This window comes from Danio aesculapii, chromosome 12 (genome assembly GCF_903798145.1).
Source record: "Danio aesculapii chromosome 12, fDanAes4.1, whole genome shotgun sequence".
NCBI lineage: Eukaryota > Metazoa > Chordata > Actinopteri > Cypriniformes > Danionidae > Danio > Danio aesculapii.
Genome location: NC_079446.1, coordinates 35,427,195 through 35,447,924, shown reverse-complemented (window position 1 = coordinate 35,447,924; position 20,730 = coordinate 35,427,195). Strand labels below are relative to the sequence as shown.

Here is a 20,730-nt window from a genome sequence, read left to right as displayed (position 1 = left end):
TTAGGGAGACCTGGAGGTGAAAAGCACCTTCTATTCAGAGCTGCAGAATTAAGCAGGTTTGCTTTTACAAGCAAAATGGCCTAAAACACGATTTAACACACTGAATAGACAAACGATTCAATTCCCACAAGAAAAACGCAGAACTGCAGAAACTGAACTGCAAGCTATACTTGGAGGCTCCAGAAGTGCTGCATTAAACTCATTTCTGAAATCTGAAAGAGTTCATGTCAATGATTAGCTTTACACAGACAAAAATGAACAAGTGTTAAATGGAGGTGTTACCATAGAGATGCTTGCGATATGCTCTATTTTAAGCCCTGAGGTTCATTATACAGCCTGAAAAAGAAACTGCAGAAAAGAAGCATTTCTTAAACTTGAAATTAGCATTTATTTGAACAAGGTTCTTTCCAAATAACAAGTCTTTCTTTTTCATTTCACAAAATATTTACAACAGAAAACCCCTCCATTTTATCCCAAGTATTCAGTTAGTTTCATAACGTTCATTGGTCAATGTTTTTTTTTTTTTAAGTAGTACGTAAAATAAAAACAAAAGCAAAAAACTTCATTCCCTGTTTCAAAAGTCATTTTATAACTGCTAGCAGTTTTCTTATTTCTTTCTTTTTTTCTACGAGTGCTCATAAACTCTTTTCCACATGCACTCAGTAACAAACAGGAAGCCTGAGGCTCCGTTGCTTGGAGCCGGAAACGGCACGAAACACAAGGAAGAACAATTACAGCATTGACAGTAAATGCAGAGGCATCAAGTGCACCATGACCCTCCCGAACACAGGCCATTTCGTCTCCAGCTGACACGTTTGCGCTAAAGCCACCGTTGAGTCAGTTATAATGAGAGGCCACGGCTAAACGAAAGAATGCAAAACCAACGCATCCTGCGTTTAACATACAGGATGTGTAGGGGAGCATTTCTGTGGCTTTGAAGGGCGTGAGAGAGAAAGACAGCGGCGTCTGGATGAGAGCAGACTAAAGGCGTGTTACTCCGAGGACTGTGAACTCCGGTTGAAGGGCATTTCCATTAAAAGCTGCATTCGGTAAGGGAAGGTCAAGCCAAATCAACACTGGCGCCAATGACAATGCTGTGCTGCTCCAGTTTCCGGGTCAGTTCAAAACGTGCTTGTGCTCTTTGTGAGGACATGAAACGTGGAAGGCTGGGGAAAATATACAGAGTTTTTGCTGACAAACGACAGCCATGTGATGGTAATGATAAACCTTTGTGGGCTACAATTCTCTCCTTTCGTTTAGAGCTGACTTGATTTTACTGCGGACGTCAACGGTAATTGCCAAAATCTGGATCTTACAAAAGAAAGTGCAACATTATTGATGATTCAACCAACGAGCGTCTCGGTGAGTGCTATTTTTAGGAGAGCAACTTGCGTTCATGGTACATAATCACAACACCATTAGTGCCTAAATAATGTGCAAAGCTATGCTTGACTTTGTGATATTAACTTTCTTGGACTTCATCCAAGATGATTGATTAGATCTGCGTACAAAAGAAAATGCCCCACATGCATCTCTCGGCACCCCATCTGGTGACTGGCAGCAGTCACTGGAGCAGGGGTTAACTGGTGACGTAATGCTTGGTGGAAGACTGGCCGTAGAGGCTGTAGAAGTCAGTGTGCCTGTGCGACTGAGACGCGTCAATCCAGTCGCGCATGGACAGGCTCTGGAGAGACTGGGACATGGCCGGGGCGGAAGGCAGAGGGGCATGCGAGTACTCCTGCGAGCTCACCGGCCAAGGGAAGGAGCTGGAGCGCGGATAGGGCGGGTGACCGCGGTGGTTAGACACAGAGGGCACCCCTGAGCAGTAACAGTTATCCACCGTGCACATCAGGATCTTGCGCGCTCCATACTGAGGCAGCTGGGAGGTGCTGCCGTTTGGGTAATGGGAGTGTGGGAACACCGAGGCGGAGTGTGGTAAGGGTTGAGAGCCGGAGGCTGAGCTGCTGCTTCCGACGTGTTGGCCGGAGCCGCACGGCCCTAGAGCTTGCTGGGAGGACTGACCTTCGCCTGGGGCAGAGCCCTGAGTAAGACCCAGGCACGGCTGCTTGGCGGACCCAGGACCTGATGAGGAGGAAGAGTCCATGTAGCTAGCGCCTGCTCGGCTGCTCCCGCTGCCTTCGGGAAATGCCATCGAGTGCCTGCGCTTCTCGCATAGGTATGCTGGAATACTCTGGAAAAAGTTCGCAGGAGCGCTGAAGGGAGCTAGAGATGGAAGAAACCAATGACATAAGTGGTTAATTATTCAAAGAGAACAGCTGGATGCAGCATCAGAAGGTTTGCTGTAATTAATAGTTAAATGATAGCACTGCTCGATTATGGGAAAAATTAATCATGATTATTTTGGTCATAATTGTAATAATTTTTTTGATGTGTCTGCAGAAGAAACTACTGTTATACAATGACTTGCCTAACTAACTTAATTAAGCCTTTAAATGTCACTTTAAGCTGAATACTAGTATCTTGAAAGTCAAGAACCTAAAATATTATGTACTGTCATCATGGCAAAGATAAAAGAAATCAGTTATTAGAAAATGAGTTATTAAATCTATTATGTTTAGAAATTTGTAGAAAAAAATAAATACAAATGTAATCAATTAATTTTTTTATAGAAATAAAAACAAACTGTGCTTTAAGCATCATCACTGTAAGAAAAAAAACTTTAATTAAAGCTCCTTCAGGTCAAGAGCAGTGAGTGATTTTGTCCCTTTGTTGTTTGAGTAATGATAAAAAGTCTGCAGCAGGAATATTGCGCGCTGTCACTTTAAGAGCAGTACGGTTCTGATTTATGGTTTCACTTTCACATGTCTTTGATTCTTAACACGTTTGTTTATTAAATTAATGAGGGTTAATAATCACTAAACACTGCAGTTGACACAAGTTTGCATGTATTTGACCATTAAAGTGCTCGCATTAAGATGACTTCTCTGAGGCTGAGCACATACACACAACAGCATGCGATCTCTTTCACGCTTTTAAAAACATGAATGATTCGAATGTACATCAATGAATGATGCGCATCCCGTGCTGCAAAAGTTACATTACAGTACATGCTTTTAGTCATTTTCACGAGAAACTGAAATTTGCAGAGAAACAAATGTGTACAACTGGAAAGGGGCGGTATATGATGCAATAATCGTTTTATCTCGATTAATGTTTTTTCATAATCGTTAGAAGCCGAAATCGAAACTGAATTTTGATTAATTGCACAGCCCAATTAAAGGAGTAATTTTGTTCATAACTACCTTCCAGCATCTTGCAGAGATTCTTCTCTCGTTTCGAGATTTCAGACAGAAATAGTTTGGAGTTGAGGCTGCCCACTTTGTATGGTGACAGTGTGCTGCCCACATACGACTGAGACCTAGAGTCCAAGAAGAAGAAAGTTAGCCATGCAAGTTAATGTTTACAGTTACACAATAACAGGACAGGAATGATGATGACTAATGAAACTCATAATAATGATTCGTGTATGAAAACTTTGCGGTGACTCACCTGTCCATTAGTATTTTCACAGATTTTGTGTTCTGAAAAGAAAAAAGTAATTAAATGTTAGTTTAATAACAGGGTTCCTAGAGAGGAAAAGATCCTTTTTTTGTTTTTTTTTGCATTAGCAAATTAAGTTCTAATCTCACAAATGTGTGTCTTACGTCCAATCACAATGAGGTCTCAACGAGCTGTAATTACGATTTCACTATTAATTATAATATGTATGTTTGTGTGGATGGCTGACATGGTGGCTCACAGTCACCTCACAGCAAGGAGGTTGCTGGTTTGTGTCCCAGCTGGGTCAGTTGGCGTTTGTGTGTGGAGTTTGTATGTTCTCCACGTGTTGGCATGGGTTTCCTCTAGGTGCTCCGGTTTCCCCCACAAGTCCAAAGACATGCGCTATAGGTGAATTGGATGAACTTAATTAGCCGTAGTGTATGTGCATGAATGTGTGTGTCTGGGTGTTTCCCAGTACTGGGTTGCAGCTGGAAGGTCATCTGCTGTGTAAAACATATGGTGGATAAGTTGGCGGTTCATTCCGCTGTGGTGACCCCTGATGAATAAAGGGACTAAGCTGAAGGAAAATGAATGAATAAATGAATGTTTGTGTGGAAAGCAGTGTCGAGACAAATCCAGGCCATACCCAGAAGTGTTGTGTGTGGGATTTTGAACAATAATCTTGTTGTGTGGGTTTTGGCATTCTAAATATAGCAGGAAAAAAGCAGAACTGATTTTTTTGTCAGTCAAGAACCTAAAATAAGCCCGAATACAAGTTAATTCAAGGACAAGATGATAAGAGGAGCATGCGGAACTTGCATGTCTGCAGCAGACTATCTTTCGCTTCAATTTGTTGACTTGAATAGCTCAAAACCCTTTCAGTTGATATACAGTTAAAGTCAGAATTATTAAACCCCCTTTAAATCTTTTTTCTTTTTTTAAATATTTCCCAAATGATGTTTAACAGAGCAAAGAAATTTGTTCTTCTGGAGAAAGTCTTATTTGTTTTATTTTGGCTAGGATAAAAGCAGTTTTTAATACTTTAAAAAAACATTAAGGTCAAAATTATTCGCCCCTTTAAGCTATATTTTTTTCGCTGGTCTACAGAACAAACTATCGTTATACAATAACTTGCCTAATTACCCTAACCTGCCTAGTTAACCTAATTAACGTAGTTAAGCCTTTAAATGTGACTTTAAGCTGTATAGAAGTGTATTGAGAAACATCATTTCAAATATGATTTACTGTCATCATGGCAAAGATAAAATAAATCAGTTATTAGAAATGAGTTATTAAAACTATTATGTTTAGAAATGTGTTGAAGAAATCTCTCCATTAAATAGAAGAAAAAATAAACAGGGGGGGGCGAATAATTCTGAATTCAAATGTATGAATATAGTACGCTAAACCGTATTCGCCCAAGATTAAACCCTTTAAATCTCCTTCGATTAATTCCCATACATGTTTTTAAATACATATTTAGCTCCTGAAAAAAACACCCACGTCTCATTTTGATATCCGTAAATCTAAACAAGACCCAACCTGACAAAAACACTTCACATTTCCTGGATTCCACAGAGGTGAACTGTATATCCAGCAGATGAAAAATAGAATCCTACTCTCCAGGGACCAAAAATAATCATTTTCCATTACACTGTTACAATCTGCAATAAATCTGAGTTCACCCAAGCAGAAAAATACTCTTCAATATCATCTTTCTCCATGCCAAAACACAAAAGCACTGTTAAATATGGGTAAATGTCACCATTTATAACAACAAAAGACTGTGTGATATTGACAACAGCAATAAAAGGCAGGTCACCTTCATAAAACCGATGTCCTCTGCTTTATCGAAAACCATCTGGATGGAGCTGAGCAGTTTCTTTGCCTCTTGCTGTTTCTGGTGAAGCTGCAGGGCCTGCGCAGAGTTCTCCTGGCAAAATTTGGAATGGGCTTTATCCAGCACCTCCAGGGTCTTCCCCAAATCCTCCTCCAAGAGCTGCTGCATCTTCTGATATTGCAGCTGCACCTCCTCCTTCAGGTGCTGCACTTTGTCCTGAGGTTTAACACAAACACCAATTACTATGCATGTCGTGCACTGTCTTTTACGGAGGCTGAATCTGATGCGGATGATTAGGGAGAGCCACTGAGGAACTGGATTGGTTATGGTACAAGAACCAGGCGCAACCTTTATCACAAACCTGTGCAAATGTACTAATGTGGTCATTAATCACAGTAATAGGAAGAGCGTCCTGTATTAAAAAGCTAAGCGATTGGTTTTAAAGCTCGCAAAAGCAATAGATTCAATTGATGGGCTAATAATAATAATAATAATAATAATAATAATGTTATATAGTTTCATACTTACTTCCATCAGACATTTGTCAGATTCGAGTTTGTAGAGTTGCTCCTCTATGTCCTGAACCCGGTCCTCGATCCGATCCTGCTGTTTAATCAGCATTTGCTAAAATACAAAATCATAAGATTAGGCCAATGTTTTTATTTAAATTAAGCCATAATATATGACCATGTTGAGATAATCAGCTGATAGAAACATGATGTAATCAATAGGTGACTGGTGCTGATGACATTTTCATAAACCATATTCAACCCTTCGCTTGTTTCGAAAGTATTTGAGTTTCTTCTGTTGAACACAAAAGAAGATATTTTGAAAAATGCTGTTTGGTTGTCACGATACTGGAATTTGGTACCAATCGATACTGACATTTTAAAAACGTCCATTTCCTGCGAACATTTGAGTGCTGTTGAGCACATTCTTAAACTGCACTGATTTGCCATTGTATTCACATGCTCAACAGAAATGACTGTGATTGGTCGTGAAGGTCATCAGTTATTTACTGAGTGTAAACATAGATATAGCGACAATGGAGCATTTCAAAGTAGGGCTGTGCTATTAATCGAATCGCAATCGCAATTTGAAATGTTGCAATTAGCTAATTGCAAGAGGCTGCAATATGAAATATGCATCATCACCCCGCCCAGAGCAAACGCATGCATGGCATCTGTGTGTGACAGCCTTACTAACCAATTGAGTGAGCACCCTTTCATTTCGCCTAATCAGAATTTCACAACCGAACCATGCGGAACGCCCACAAAAAAACACAAACAAACAGGAAGGCGCAGACGAGTGGGATGATGGTGTCTGCTGCTTCAGAAGCATTAATAGACGAATAAAATAAATAGGACATCTGTAATATGGGAATATCTTGGTTTCAAAGTCACAAAAAATTAAAGTTTGATGTTTTGATAACTTCATGTGTATTTTGTGTGCATTCACATTCTGTAGAGACTGTAATGTACTATACAAATATAAACTGTCATTTCAATTTCATGGGACAGTTACATATAGATGCATTAGTTTCAAAATTTTAAAGCAGTTCAATGATTTAAATGCTTCTTATTGGATATTAAATCATTCGATGCGACTATACGCACAAGTGTACGGATAGCTTACGACCTACTAAATACGGTTTGCCTTAAGAACATGTAAACAAATTTAGTAAAACTAGCTAGTAGTTACAAAGCCCCTAGTGTGGACTTTACCTCCCAGTATAAGAAAGAACTTACAAACAGCTGGTACAACCCTACCCAGGAGATAACTAATACCATAACGCACTACCTCACCAAGTAGCAGTAAGCTACGATACAGATTATTTGTCTATAAGCTGACATATAAGCGATCCACAATGGCAAATCATCGCTGTTTAAGAACAAACATCAAATGTTCATGGGAAATGGACATTTTAAAAATTTCTGTATCGGTTGGTACTGAATTCCAGTATCGTGACAACCCTAGGACCCACTGACTTCCATAGTAATACTTCTTCCTGTCATGTAAATCAATGGGAAGCCAAAATTTCTTCTATTGTGTTCAGCAGATGAAAAAAAACTCATACAAAACCACATAAGGCAGAGTACATGGTGAGGCCATTTTAATTTTTTGGGTGAACTAACCCTTTAAAGCAAGAGAGAGAAAAAATTATGTGTCATCTCCAATATGCAATGCAATTTGTATGCAATTACACAATAATAAAAATATTATGCAGAATCCGCAAACATTCTGGATGCTGTAAATGGTATGAAATTACCCAAACCAATTTTATTCCCCACCAAAATGTCACAAAAAAAAAAAAAAAAAATTGCCTGCCTCGCTGAAATGTCAATTCTACCACCATCGTTTGTAATGAAAACATTGCATGACCTGAGGTACAGTGGAAATGACTCTTTGGCAAAAAATGGCTTTCAGAACAAAAGAGCGATTGTGTGTGTAAATGTGTGTTTGACATGGTCAATAAATTAGTGTATAAAAATGATGTTTCGTGAACACTGAACAACAAAATGATTGATATCTAATTTCATGTGTGCATCAATATGACACAGAAAAAAAAACACTATCTTTTTTTCTGCTTTTAACTAAATGTATTCACCAAATCTACTGTCACTTTCACAGTTTATTATTAAAAGCAATGAAGAATCACAAAACATCATTACATTTCTTTAAGTAAACATTTCTTAAAGTCTGCAAACTAAAATGTGCAAATATTGTTGCTTAATTATACATGACCAAAAAGATTCATGAATATTCAACATTTCACCCAGCCCAAAGATCACATACTGACAAACTGACAATGGGTTGAATTCAAGCTCTGTGCAGAATATTCAGAAAACACTGGATGCTGGAATACAAATACAGTTTGAGCTACAAACTCTGAATATTCTCACAATGCGATGTGGAAATTTTTTTTTAATAATAATTATTATATATATATATATATATATATATATATATATATATATATATATATATGCATGCATGCATACATACATATACACACACACACACACACACACACACACACACACACACACACACACACACACACACACACACACACATATATATATATATATATATATATATATATATATATATATATATATATATATATATATATATATATATATATATATATATATATATATATATATATATATATATATATATATATATATATATATACACACACATACACACACAAATACATACATATAGTTAAAGTCAGAATTATTAGCCCCCCTTAGAATTTATTTTCTTTTTTAAATATTTCCCAAATGATAATTAACAGAGCAAAAACATTTTCTCAATGTCTGATAATATTTTAATATTTTTTTCTTCTGGATAAAGTCTTATTAGTTTTATTTTGGCAAGAATACAAGCAGTTTTTAATTTTTTAAACACCATTTTAAGGACAAAATTATTATAACTTTAAGCTATATATTTTTTGGATTATCTACAGAACAAATTATCATTATACATTAACTTCTCTCCATTAAACACAAATTGGGGAAAAACAAAACAGGGGACTAATAATTCTGACTTCAACTGTGTGTGTGTGTGTGTGTGTGTGTGTGTGTGTGTGTGTGTGCGTGTGTGTGTGTGCGTGTGTATATAAATAAATGTAAAGTAACTAGTAACTATTTACTTGAGTAATTTTTTCATCAGATACTTTTTTCCTTTTACTCGAGTAACTTATGATTGTTACCTTTACTTGAGTAAAAATTTCTGCATGTACTTGTACTTTTACTTGAGTATAGATTTTGAATACTCTACCCAGCTCTGCTTCCTGATTATCTGATGCCAAATATCAACAGTAAAAAACTGAATTTGCAGCATTAGGAGAAGCTACATGAATCTTTTCTTCTTTTAAAAGATGACTTGTACCTCAGAAGACAATCCTGACAAACAGACGCTCTTGATTCTGGAGATAATTAATAATATAATAACACTAATACTGAAATGGTTAAGGCATTTAGAATGACCAAAACAACATTTCAAATGTTTTACAGTGTGCTCAGCCTCCTGGTTTGTCCATTCACACACATTTTACTCATCACATGATCTCTTATAACGAAAATCACATGACTTTTTTTGTGCAAACTTGAATTAGGCCGATAAAAGTGTTTCCATCGCAGTTTATGCGCATCTTTTTTAATCGAATAAATGGTTTATCCTACTCAGTTATGCGCATATGTTTTTTACGCACATTTTCAAAATTTATGCGCATCTTGGCATTTCCATCGACCATTTTTTTATGTGCATCTCCAAAATGCGCATAAAAAAGGTGGATAGAAATGTAGCTATTGACTCCTGTGTTCTTCATTAGTTTCAAAAATACAGATTTTTTTTTACAATTTAAAACGCCATCTTTGGATATCTTTTCTACTGGAGATCCTGTTGTCCTACAAACAAAACGTAAATAAAATTAAAAAAATTGTACGCATACCTTAAGAATTGTTTAGCAGAAAATGTAGGCGTTTTTAAAACCTTGACTTTTCCAAACCATGGTATTAAGCTTATTCTGTGCATTCGAGCAGGCGCAGCCATTTGAATCTTTCTGGCTCAAGACTGGTCTCATTCACTTCCATTCATTTTTAGATGTTAAAAAACAGCTTGTTATGCTGCTTGATGTTGCAAACTGATATTTTCTTATTTTATGATTCTACTGTGACTGTATAATCTTGTTTGTAGAGCAAGTAGTTTGATCGTTTTCTAAGGTTTATTATTCCTAGTCATTTCTCCCATAGGTGACTGAATCAGATGTTCTAATACAATTGCAAAAACGAGCGCACTTCTGCATTGAAGAATAAGGTCAATACCTTGAAAACGGTTATCGTCCCATGCCTACAATCCAGTATTTATATTAACCAGCAAATTCTTTCAAAAAATATCTTTTCTACATCATAAATCTAAAAATGCGCCACTAAGAGACAAAAAGTTCTGTTGTGATGGCACGAAATGTAACTTTGCTAACTTCCTGTTCCTTTCTCTTTCAATGAATGCAATTGTCAAGGCCCCGCAGAGAAGGGCTGGTGGCTGAAGAGGAATTTCAATTATTTTCCTTTTATATTCAACAGCAAACAAAGGGGGGAGAGAAAAAAAAACACAATCAACAAACGACTGACAGAAGTTCAGTGGTACCTTAGGAACAAACCAAATTAGTTTTAATTAAACAAACGCCTCATGCGAGAGGCAGTCACCAAAAAGAAGGTGGGGGTGCTGTCATGGCAACAAAGCCCTTTTTTTCATATCTGTATATTCAGAGGGGAATATGAGGGAGGGAAAAGGAGGAGGAGAAGGAACGACAGCACAGAGGAGAGCAAAGAGAAAGAAGGAAGGCTCATTTCACACCGTCTTTCCCCATTTTGTCTTTGTCTGCGTCCAAGGCAGAGACAAATCGTGTTGACCCTGCGAGTGTGTATTTTGGAGCAAAGCTCCATAATGAATGCAGGCTAGCTCACCGATAAAACTGCTTCCTGTAGAAAGAGGACAAACCTCAACCACATCAAGCCACTTACGCTCAAAAGCTTACAGGCCAAAAAGCGTGCTTGCGCTGGCAAAGTTGCCTGAGGGCACGTCTAATTCGGCGGCATGACGTCAAATTGTAATAACCTTACATGAAAGCTTAAACAAAACAGGTATTCCTCACTGAAGTCAATTTTAGTATTTTCCTTCATACTCGGGAGTAACTCCATTATATAATTCTGATTCATCTCAGCTACAAAGAGTAAAAAAAAACACACACACAAAGGGAATCAATGTCAGTCTTCAGAATGCAGCAATACAGGACAAACGCAGGACCCGGAGAGGGATGCGCTGCAAACTAATGATCTTCAATCACACCGTCTGACAGACGCTTATAACAGCTGACTGTACCCTCTGTGCCAAATGAACTACATCAATCACTGCAGATGATACGCGCAGCCAAACCTTTTCCTTTCAACAGATTTTGTTTGCTGAGCGTATGACAAATTGGATCCACAATCACATGGTGCTGGGTAAACGGACTTGTTTTCACAGATCTCGCTTGTGCATCAACCGATTTTCTTGTGGCGCAAATCCATTGCTTAGATTTGGATGCAAGGAATTGGAATTGGCAGTGAATCAGATTCATACAGACTACAGTAACCTTCCGTCATTACCAAAAACTATCACATATTTACAGCAAGATGTAGAATATCTATCTTGGCACAGCTGGAGATCTCTCTCGTATAGCTTTTCAGAGCCAATAGCTTGTTTAAAGCCATATGGAGGTGATTTCCATAAAATTACTGCAGTAATTCAGAGGGATAGTTCAGCAACAAAAGTATCATTATTTATTTAGCATCATGTCCTCTGTGAAAACCTGATTTTTTTTGTGGAATACAGCACACGTTATTCTGAAACATGTGTTTTTGTCCTTACAATAAAAGTCACTGTGGTCCACTGTCACTTTTGGACCTCACCAATTTTCAATGTAGAGACAAAAGAGGTCTTTAAATGATTATTATTTTTATGTTCTTGTTCTGCAGTCGGCCGTTATTATTTTTGTGTTGGCAATGTATTATGTATATTTTGAACTAGGGTTGGGCGATGTAATCTGGCATCGTACGATGTCTAATGTAAAACATCGCGATGGACGATGGCATCGTCATTATAGGCAGCGGTGAATTAATTATTCATGAATAATTCATTCATTTATTCCGAATTAATTATTTGTAGCCTACGGTTTCAACTACCTGACCCACATGGTCTTTGTTTTACCCATAACCAAATCATAAATAAATAAAGATAAGTTACACACAAATTACCACCTGTCCATCACTTTTCCCGCGGGACTCTGGCATGAATAGGCAGAGTGATCTGCGTTGTAATAATGGCGTCCACAAACTTGGTTGGTAAAAAAGGTGCACAACCAACAGCAACCAACCAACAGTATCTGAGGTTTTGGCTAAAATTACTAAGTACAAGCGTGAAAGCAAAAGATTTAAGCAGTGTACTGATACTGTCACGCGTTACCTGATAGATTCAAAAGACTGAAGAGTCGTTAGATAGAGAGAAGATTAATTAAACATCACATTTAACAATTATAGTGAGACGTGATCCAGAGGTACATACTTGATAAACTGTCCGTCGTGCACTGCTCTCTGAGGTTTTTTGCTCAAAGCACCCAATGATTGCCTGGACCTCAGACGAGCGCATGCCAGAGTGTGTTTGTGGTCACGTGATGTGCATTTTCAGCTGTATAGTGTGGACGGAAATTTTTTTCAGAAATGATAGATGAAACGCCAGTGTGGATGTGGATGGTTTTCGTTCTGAAATGCCATTTTAAAGCTAAGACGTAATTAGCGTAAACGGGGCCTGAGTGTGTATTTTTCACGATTGAGTTGCTGCTGCGATGGGGGCAGGGTGGAGGATCGTGCTGCCAGCTCAGCATCGTGATGTCTATCGGCCATCGGCGATGGACGATGGCATCGTTTATCAACCCAACCTTATTTTGATGAATTACTGTCATTTAGTTTTGTTCATATAACATTAGTTTAAGCATGTCATTATATTTTATTCTACTTATAAATAATATTAATATAAATATTATAAAAAAATAGTTCAATCATTTATTTTAAAGCAATGAAAATTAATAACATTTATATAATATTATTTAAAAAATTAAAAAATTTAAACCATATTATTATTAGATCGAACCCCAACACTAACCATGATAGCAATGTTAATCAATAATCTGTATTAATCTAATAATCTAATATTTAAATCAAGAATGAATAAATACTTTTTAATTTTGGATGAGGTGCCCTATAATCTGCAGTCTGCATAAAACACAATGAATCTGGTGACGCGTTTGGTTTCTTAAAACCCAAGTTCACCATCTACTCCTTTACGGATTAAATCGGTGTTTATCTACATCAACAATCAGGAACAGAAGAAAGGTCAAAAAGCAGAAAACCGCATGGAGACAGAGAATGTCTTTGAAGCTCTAGGATCTAAGACCATGGCCTAATTGTAGTGACTGATGAGCTCGGGCTGCCGGCAGAAGCCTGGAGGGTGGAACCTAATACCTCATGGCAGCGGTGCTGGCTTGCCATCCAGGACGGACCTCTCTCAAGGGGGTATGGGGGTAGGGTGCTCAAAATCACTGTCATTTCAAACCAGCGTCTCTTCCGCCAAGGTCAGATTGAACGAGGCAATAGCAACCTTGCCCTCAGCTACAGCCCCAGACAGAGCCATTGTGCCTCACAGCAGATGAACGGGGAAGGACAAATAAAGATGGTAAACTTAAGATGCACAAACACCAGAGAAAACCAACTCTGGAAATCCCAAAACATCCCAAACAGGATTGGTTTTGGTTTTAGATAGCTTGGTCAACACCATGGCAAGGGTTTGTTTTGTAGATTGATTGGTCATTGCGTGTCACAGAAATGAGATAACTGATGGCGTATGGATTTATATAATCAGCATAAATGGAAATTATGATGACAGTATGCTGATCAATCAAATCAGACTCCATGTTTGACTTCTTATAAAGCTACTGTAAAGGAAAATGGCCAAATTTGGTATAAACTAAGAAGAAATGTTTGATATTAGTAGCAAATATAACAGTTTAAACCCCCAACCCTAGTATTTTTATGTGGTTTATGAGTTTCTGGATCTTTAATAAGCAAATGTGGATTGTTTTGTAGCAGGGGAGTCTGGAAAATGCAAGGGCTTGTTAAAGGTAAATTAAATCTAAATCTGGCCTTTTCCCTCATCTGTGCCACAGAAAATAAGACTCATCATTAAATTCTCCAGTCGCAGTCCTCCCCCTCCCCAAAACGCCACGCAAGGATGCACCTGTGCTGGGAAGATAAGCCCAGAGGAGAGCTTCGGTATTGTTTGCAGCTCTACCCAATTGTTTATCATTCAAATGGAAGAAAAAAAGGGGGGAAGGGGAAAGAATAGTTAGCAACTACATTGATAAACCTCACCAGCTTCTCCGCCAAACCCACAACATTTAGCCTGAAGTAAAAAAAAATAAATAAAAAAAAGTAGTTGTGGCCACTTACTCTGATATCGTTACGCCTGACTTCGATATCGCACACCGCATGGCCGTGGTTGGTAGCACATCTGGAGAAGCAGCAATACTGGCAGACAGCCACATGCTCGGTTTCACAATGATACAGTCTGTACTCGTCATGCTGTGGACAGCTCCAGGCCCGAACATCTTCGGCGTCCACCAGTAGGTGTCCAGCATTGGAAGAGGGTTGTTGGAGATGCGTCTGTACGTGGGAATGGCAGCAGGGTGCATTACACCTGAGGCAAACCTTCTGGGCTTGAAGCGGGGGACCACGCCGGCACAGAATGCAATGCAACACCGCTGGTGTCTTCTCCACATTTAATGCGTTGAACTTCTCCACGATGTTGGACAGCTTGTGGTTCTTCTCCAAAGCTGGCTTCTGAGTGTAGGCGTTGTTGCATTCGGGACAGCGAACCATTCCAGCATCTTTAGACCAGGCCTCATTGATGCACATACGACAGAAGTTGTGTTTGCAAGGGAGCTGAACTGGCTCGGAAAACACATTCAGACAAATGGGGCATATGAGCTCTTCTTCCAGACAGTTCTTCCAGTTCTCTGCCATCTTTAAAACGGCATAAACAAGCGCTGATACCTGAAATGGGTGGAGTGGGAACCACAAGGGCCCTGATTTATCCCACAAAACTCAACTTGGTGCCAGTGAGAGTACGAATACTCCAGGAGAGTGTACTTTTAGCACACTTTAGCTCAAGGCAACATCATTACACCACCCACTTCTTCATTCGTTCGTGTCAACTGTAGGCGTTGCGAGAATTGCCACAGAGTTAAAGTGGACTTTTTTCGGTCTTGTGACTTTAAATGCCAACACACCGTTTCATATTCTACATGTGTGGCCCTCCCACTAGTTATCTATGAATAATCCAGTCTGCTGACGACCAGCTTGACAGCTCGTCGTTGGCTAGAGCCGTTTTTCGACAACAACCTCGAGCGGGAGACTAATAAAAGCTTTAGAAAGTAAACGATAATTTTCACGTCAAGAAGTCTGTTGTTTTTTATGACATAGCATCACACTGACATGGATTTTACTCCCAAAGAGGATTTTAAATGTCCTGCTGGGTCTCCACACAGACGTGCGTTACACTTTACGTTAAAATATACGTATCTCACATCAACGTAGCGTGCTTTAATATTTACATTTCATAGAAAACAACGATAATAACCAAAGCAGTCGGTTAATTCTTACACATATGTGAAGACTGCGCGCATACTAGACTTCCCCCCTCATTACAACAAAGGAACATAGAGTGAACATAGACTGGTATGTAACCAAGTCTAGAGAAAACTGGACTGCCAAGTGCATTCACTTTGATCTCTTCGGACGAGAAAAATGAAGTGTTATTCCGCTTCACGTCCAAAATAAACAGACAGCTCTTCGTGTAAAAGCGAAACGGAGTGGTTCACGCTATTGGAGTCTGTCATCTGCCATCTTGCGTCCCTCTTTAAAAATGAAAAAGAAAACGTCTCCGTTTGGCCCCCATTAAGCCTCTCGCGCTTCAGTGCTTGAAAGAAATCAAAAGTGGATTACTGGCGTGGGTTTCATCGTTGTTTCCGAATCCAATCGCGGTCAGTTCCTGAGAGCGTGCGTCCATGGGTCGATCCTGAAAACGGGCCGATCTCACCATGGTATTATTTATGGTTTTTTCCCCCTCTTCTCTCGGTCGGGCTTTGATGAGGGTTGGAATGCAGGGACAGAAAAGAGAGTTTCAATACACGCAGAGCTTCACGCTCGCTCCGCCCCTCTCAACGACCACTCCGCCAATCACGTGACTCACCACTGCTTTGACACGAAGAAGAGGAGGGGTTGTAAGCAAAGAGGAGGAGTATCATTTAAAAGGGCATCTACATTTGGGGAATAACACGAAGATTGTGGGGGATTTTAAAATCATTGAAGTGGCTAGAATCTTTTGAATCCATTTACTTGTTTATTGATCAGGATTTTTAAGAATAATTATGTATATACTTGTTTATGTTTTATTACTTTAGCTGTGGCCTAAAACTTAAAACTGTTCTACTTAGGGTACATATTGTTAACAACTGATAAACCCTTACAGGCAGACTTGTTGTTTGTAGTTGTGATAGTTTTGTTGAAAACAGTAGTTTTAATACAGTAGAGGTTAAGGGACGTTACATGAAAATGACAATTGTACCATCATGTTGTCACCCTTAACATAATTTCAAATCTGATTTTTTTTTTCTTTTCTGTTGAACACAAAAGAAGACATTTAATAATGTTGAAATACTCTAACCATTGACTTTCAATGTATATTTTATTCATACTATGGATGTTAATGGTTACAGGTTTCCAGCATTCTTTCTCAGCTGTGTATTTAAAATGGCGGTTCCTTTGTTTTCATTCTCCTGGCTTGTGTAAGTTATGCGCTAGTGACGTTTCTCTGCAAACCAATATTGTTCAGCTGCTTGTCTGGCTTTGCCATTTGGTACCCTTTTGTCGTGCTAGGTACCCTTTCGAAAGGGTACCCAAAAAGTGGTACGGTATACGGTTCGCTTTTTGGTACCTTTTGACAGTGGAAACAATTGAACCGAACTGTGCCATACCACTCAGTGGAAACGGGCCATTTGTGTTCAACAGAACAATAAATTCTAAATGGTTTGGTCAAGTCAAGGGTGGGTAAATGATGGCACAATTTTTATTTTTGGGTAAACTATCCCTTTAATAGCAGAATTCTTGCAGAATAACCGAAACATTAATGTATCATGATGTTCATTTTTACACTCTCAGAAATAACAGTACAAAACCTGTCACTGGGGTGGTACCTTTTCAAAAGGTACATGTTTGTACGTTACAGGGGCACATATGTACTTTAAAGGTACAACTTATTACCTAAAACTTACAAATGCGTACTTTATAGTACTATCAAGAAACAAAAGTGTACCCTAAAGGTACAAAACTGTACTTTTAGGGTACATAATTGTATCCTTTAAAAAGGTACCACCCTAGTGACGGGTTTTGTATCTTTATTTCTGATAGTGTATAGACCATGTTCACTTATATAGTCAATTTTTGCAGTTATTGCTCTTTGTGTGAATGGCTGCAAGATATTCCAGGTAGGTGTCAACCAACTGTCTTTTTTTGTGTAATGAGCGAGTCATTACCAAGTCTTATTGTCTGTAAACCTAGAAAGCCCTCAAATCGTATCTGGCTGCAGATTTGCACATGCAAGCTGAGACATGCAGTCTCGACAAATTCACTCAACAGAGTTAGTGACATCACTCTGAGGGGTAGGGTTAGGTGCATGCATTAAAAGCTTTGGATACCGTCTCAGCTTGCATGTGTACCCAGTCTGCAGCCAGACCATTCTCAATCCATCACTGGCTTGAGAAGAACAAAATTAGTAAAAATAAATAAATTAAAAAAAAGGGAAAAAGAAAAAGTCAGTGTTTAAAAGTGAATACGAATGATTTATTCAAAAGATTTGTTCAAAACAATTGATTCATAAGCAATGCATTACTACTGTATCTCTCTTCTGAAAATAGTTCCTCATGCAGAAATTAAAAATTTCTCACCATCAGGAATAAAGATTTAGGTGATTTCTTTTTCTTCTTTAGTAGATCGTTGAAAAAGATTTTTTTAGCTGAAACTGTTATAAAATGCATGTAAATGACTACCACACATTTAGTGTCAAAAGAAACATATAATACCATGGCAATGATACATAGAGCAAAATCATTAAGAACCGAACATTTCATATTTTGCTGAAGAAAACCACCTCCACCTTCTTCTAGATGGAGCTTTTTGCATCTGGAAATGGTGAAATACGGATTTGCCGCCCGTCTCCTTTTAAAAAAAGACGCGGCTCCAGTTGGTGTTGATTGTCCTGTCTCTACAGATTTGGTAAGTGATCGATCAGTGGTCTTTGTTTGTTTATTCAGATGGCAAAGTTAGTTCGTATCGTCAGCAGTACTCTTTTAGTTTTTAAATACAAACTCCAGACAAAATGATTTAGTTACTCAGTTTACAGTACGTTAATATTACTACAGTATTATGGGCTGAAAGAAATTATGGGGGAAAAACCCTATAGATTTTTCTAATGGCCAATGGAAAATATTTTTACTTGCCCCATTAAAATTCAAACACACATATTTTCCAAACCCTTACTTATAAACAAATATTATTATGAGAAAGATAATTAAACCAAATTGGAAAATAAAGTTAAAGAATATAACTTTTGTTAAACATTTTCTTATTTTTTTTTAAATTCTTAATTGTTTAATTGTTTTTGTTTAATTTGTTAATTGTTGGTTGTACAAATTGACAAAGGAAAATTCCTTTTTTCCATCCAGGAAAGGAAAAGTCCTGTTTAAAATTATTTAAAATGATTTAACACCATATTTCAGTGAATTTAAGACTTTTTATTACCACATGCACACCCTGGTGACTAATTTTCAAATAGCTGGCAAATGTTGAACACTACACTTTTCCATAAAGCAACTCAAACTGCCGTATTCTGATAATTCAAAAGTTGCAGGACTTTCTGCAAATGTGTTTGATTGAAGCCAGAACATTTTCAAACTGTACCAGAGGGCTTTTTAAAGGCAGACAGAGACCAACTCTTCAGTCTTGGTCCATTTGTTCGGTGTAAACCAAATTGTGCTTTCTGTATTCTCACCAGCCCAAAAGATCTGCACCAAAGAGGAAAACAAACTTGAGTTTGGCTTGGTCAAACAAGACAGGTGGGAATAGTGATAAATTCAGCCTTACACCTATAGACAGTGTTGGGGAGTAACTAGTTACATGTAACAGTGTTGTGTAATTTAATAACAAAATAAATGTAACTGTAATCCGTTACAGTTACTGAGAAACAATGTGTAATTAAATTACAGTTACTTGTGAAAATGTTAAAGATTACAAATGGGGTTACATCTAAAAATTTTCTTAAAAAATCTGGGATATGTTGAATAATATTGATCTGTTGCTTTGCCTGTTTTTAATATGCATGATGCCTTCTGCTAAGGCCATTTATATACTTTTGATTGGTTTTCCAGTTTGAATTTGCGCACAACGTCTACCAATTACGTTAATCATCTTTGCCATCGCTACAAGTAGTGACGCTAGTAGCGTAACTACATTTCTCAGTAGTGGGGCGGTAGCGTCTCTACTTTATAAATCAAATAGCTTTTCAGTAGCGAAGCTTTATTTTAGTCAAATAGCGCAGTAGCTTCCACACAAGCTACCTTTACCAATCGTGAATTAATAAGTGACAAAACCGACATTCACAGAGCTGAGAGGCCGGTGTCTAGCCGATGAAAGTAAATGTATATGATAAAGAATAAAAATTTATTCTACTTCCTGTTTCCGGTGGTCGACATCAAACTTTTTGGTGCATTTCTGCCACCTCTCACTCTGGTCGATGACGTCGCCAACCAATTAGGCTAACATGAGAAATTTGCTTAATGGAAAGATGACAGAGGAAGAGGAGTTGTAAGTTTATATATACATATATATATAAAATAGCTGGCAAATGTTGAACGCAACACTTTTCCATAAAGCAACACATACTATGGTATTCTGATAACTCAAAAGTTGCAGGGCTTTCTGCAAATGTGTTTAATTGAAGTCAGATTATATTTGAACTGTACCAGAGTTTGTTTAAAGGTGAACAGAGACGACCTCTTCAGCTGAGTCTCACCAGTGCTCACTTGCGGTTTTCTCACCTGCCTAAAGGATCAAGAGGAAAACAAAGTTGAGTTTGGTTCAGTCAAACAAGACAGGTGTGAATACTGATAAATTCAGCCTTACACCTATAGAGCACATTTTCATATTTGCTGAACTATCTCAAACCTGATTTTTTCTTTAGAAAAGCTTTCTGCCTCTCAGTTTTGTGAATTTATGTTTGCGAAAGTCAGGTTTCCTGATGTAATTTTTAATGGACCACAATTATAGCTAAAATATAACAAAAAAGCCAAGCTCACCATTCTAATTACATAGACTGAATTGGTTTCTTTCAGTAGGTCCCACTTGTGGTTGTTGCCCTTTTAAGAGGAACTTCAACATCACCAAAAACATGATCAGTTCAGGGAATGGGTGAGAGGGGGATTACGGGGATTTCTTCAAGCTGTAATGACATGAAGTTTGTTAAATTCGCTGACATAATCCAGTCCTTCCCACATAGGAAACTACTCAAATATCCGATACATGACATGCACAGAAGGCTACAGACAAAAAGTCACATGAGTATTTTCAATTCATCCCTTTCACACTCGCTCGTGATGTACGTTTTATTACAAGTGTGCTACTAAACGCATGCATTGTTGTCATTTAACAATCTCACAGTCTTCTAAACAA

The 20,730-nt window shown here is 38.1% G+C and overlaps 1 protein-coding gene across 1 annotated transcript; it reads right to left on the bottom strand.

Annotated features, from left to right (window-relative positions):
* Positions 1–364: 364 nt before the first annotated feature.
* On the bottom strand, positions 365–16,157 carry trim8b (tripartite motif containing 8b). Its single transcript, XM_056469264.1, has 6 exons — positions 14,398–16,157; positions 5,870–5,965; positions 5,324–5,557; positions 3,511–3,542; positions 3,264–3,379; positions 365–2,223 (listed from the first exon to the last, which is right to left on the bottom strand). The coding sequence occupies exons 1-6, from the start codon at positions 14,968–14,970 to the stop codon at positions 1,580–1,582; spliced, it is 1,695 nt and encodes a 564-aa protein (XP_056325239.1). The 5' UTR covers positions 14,971–16,157; the 3' UTR covers positions 365–1,579.
* Positions 16,158–20,730: the final 4,573 nt, after the last annotated feature.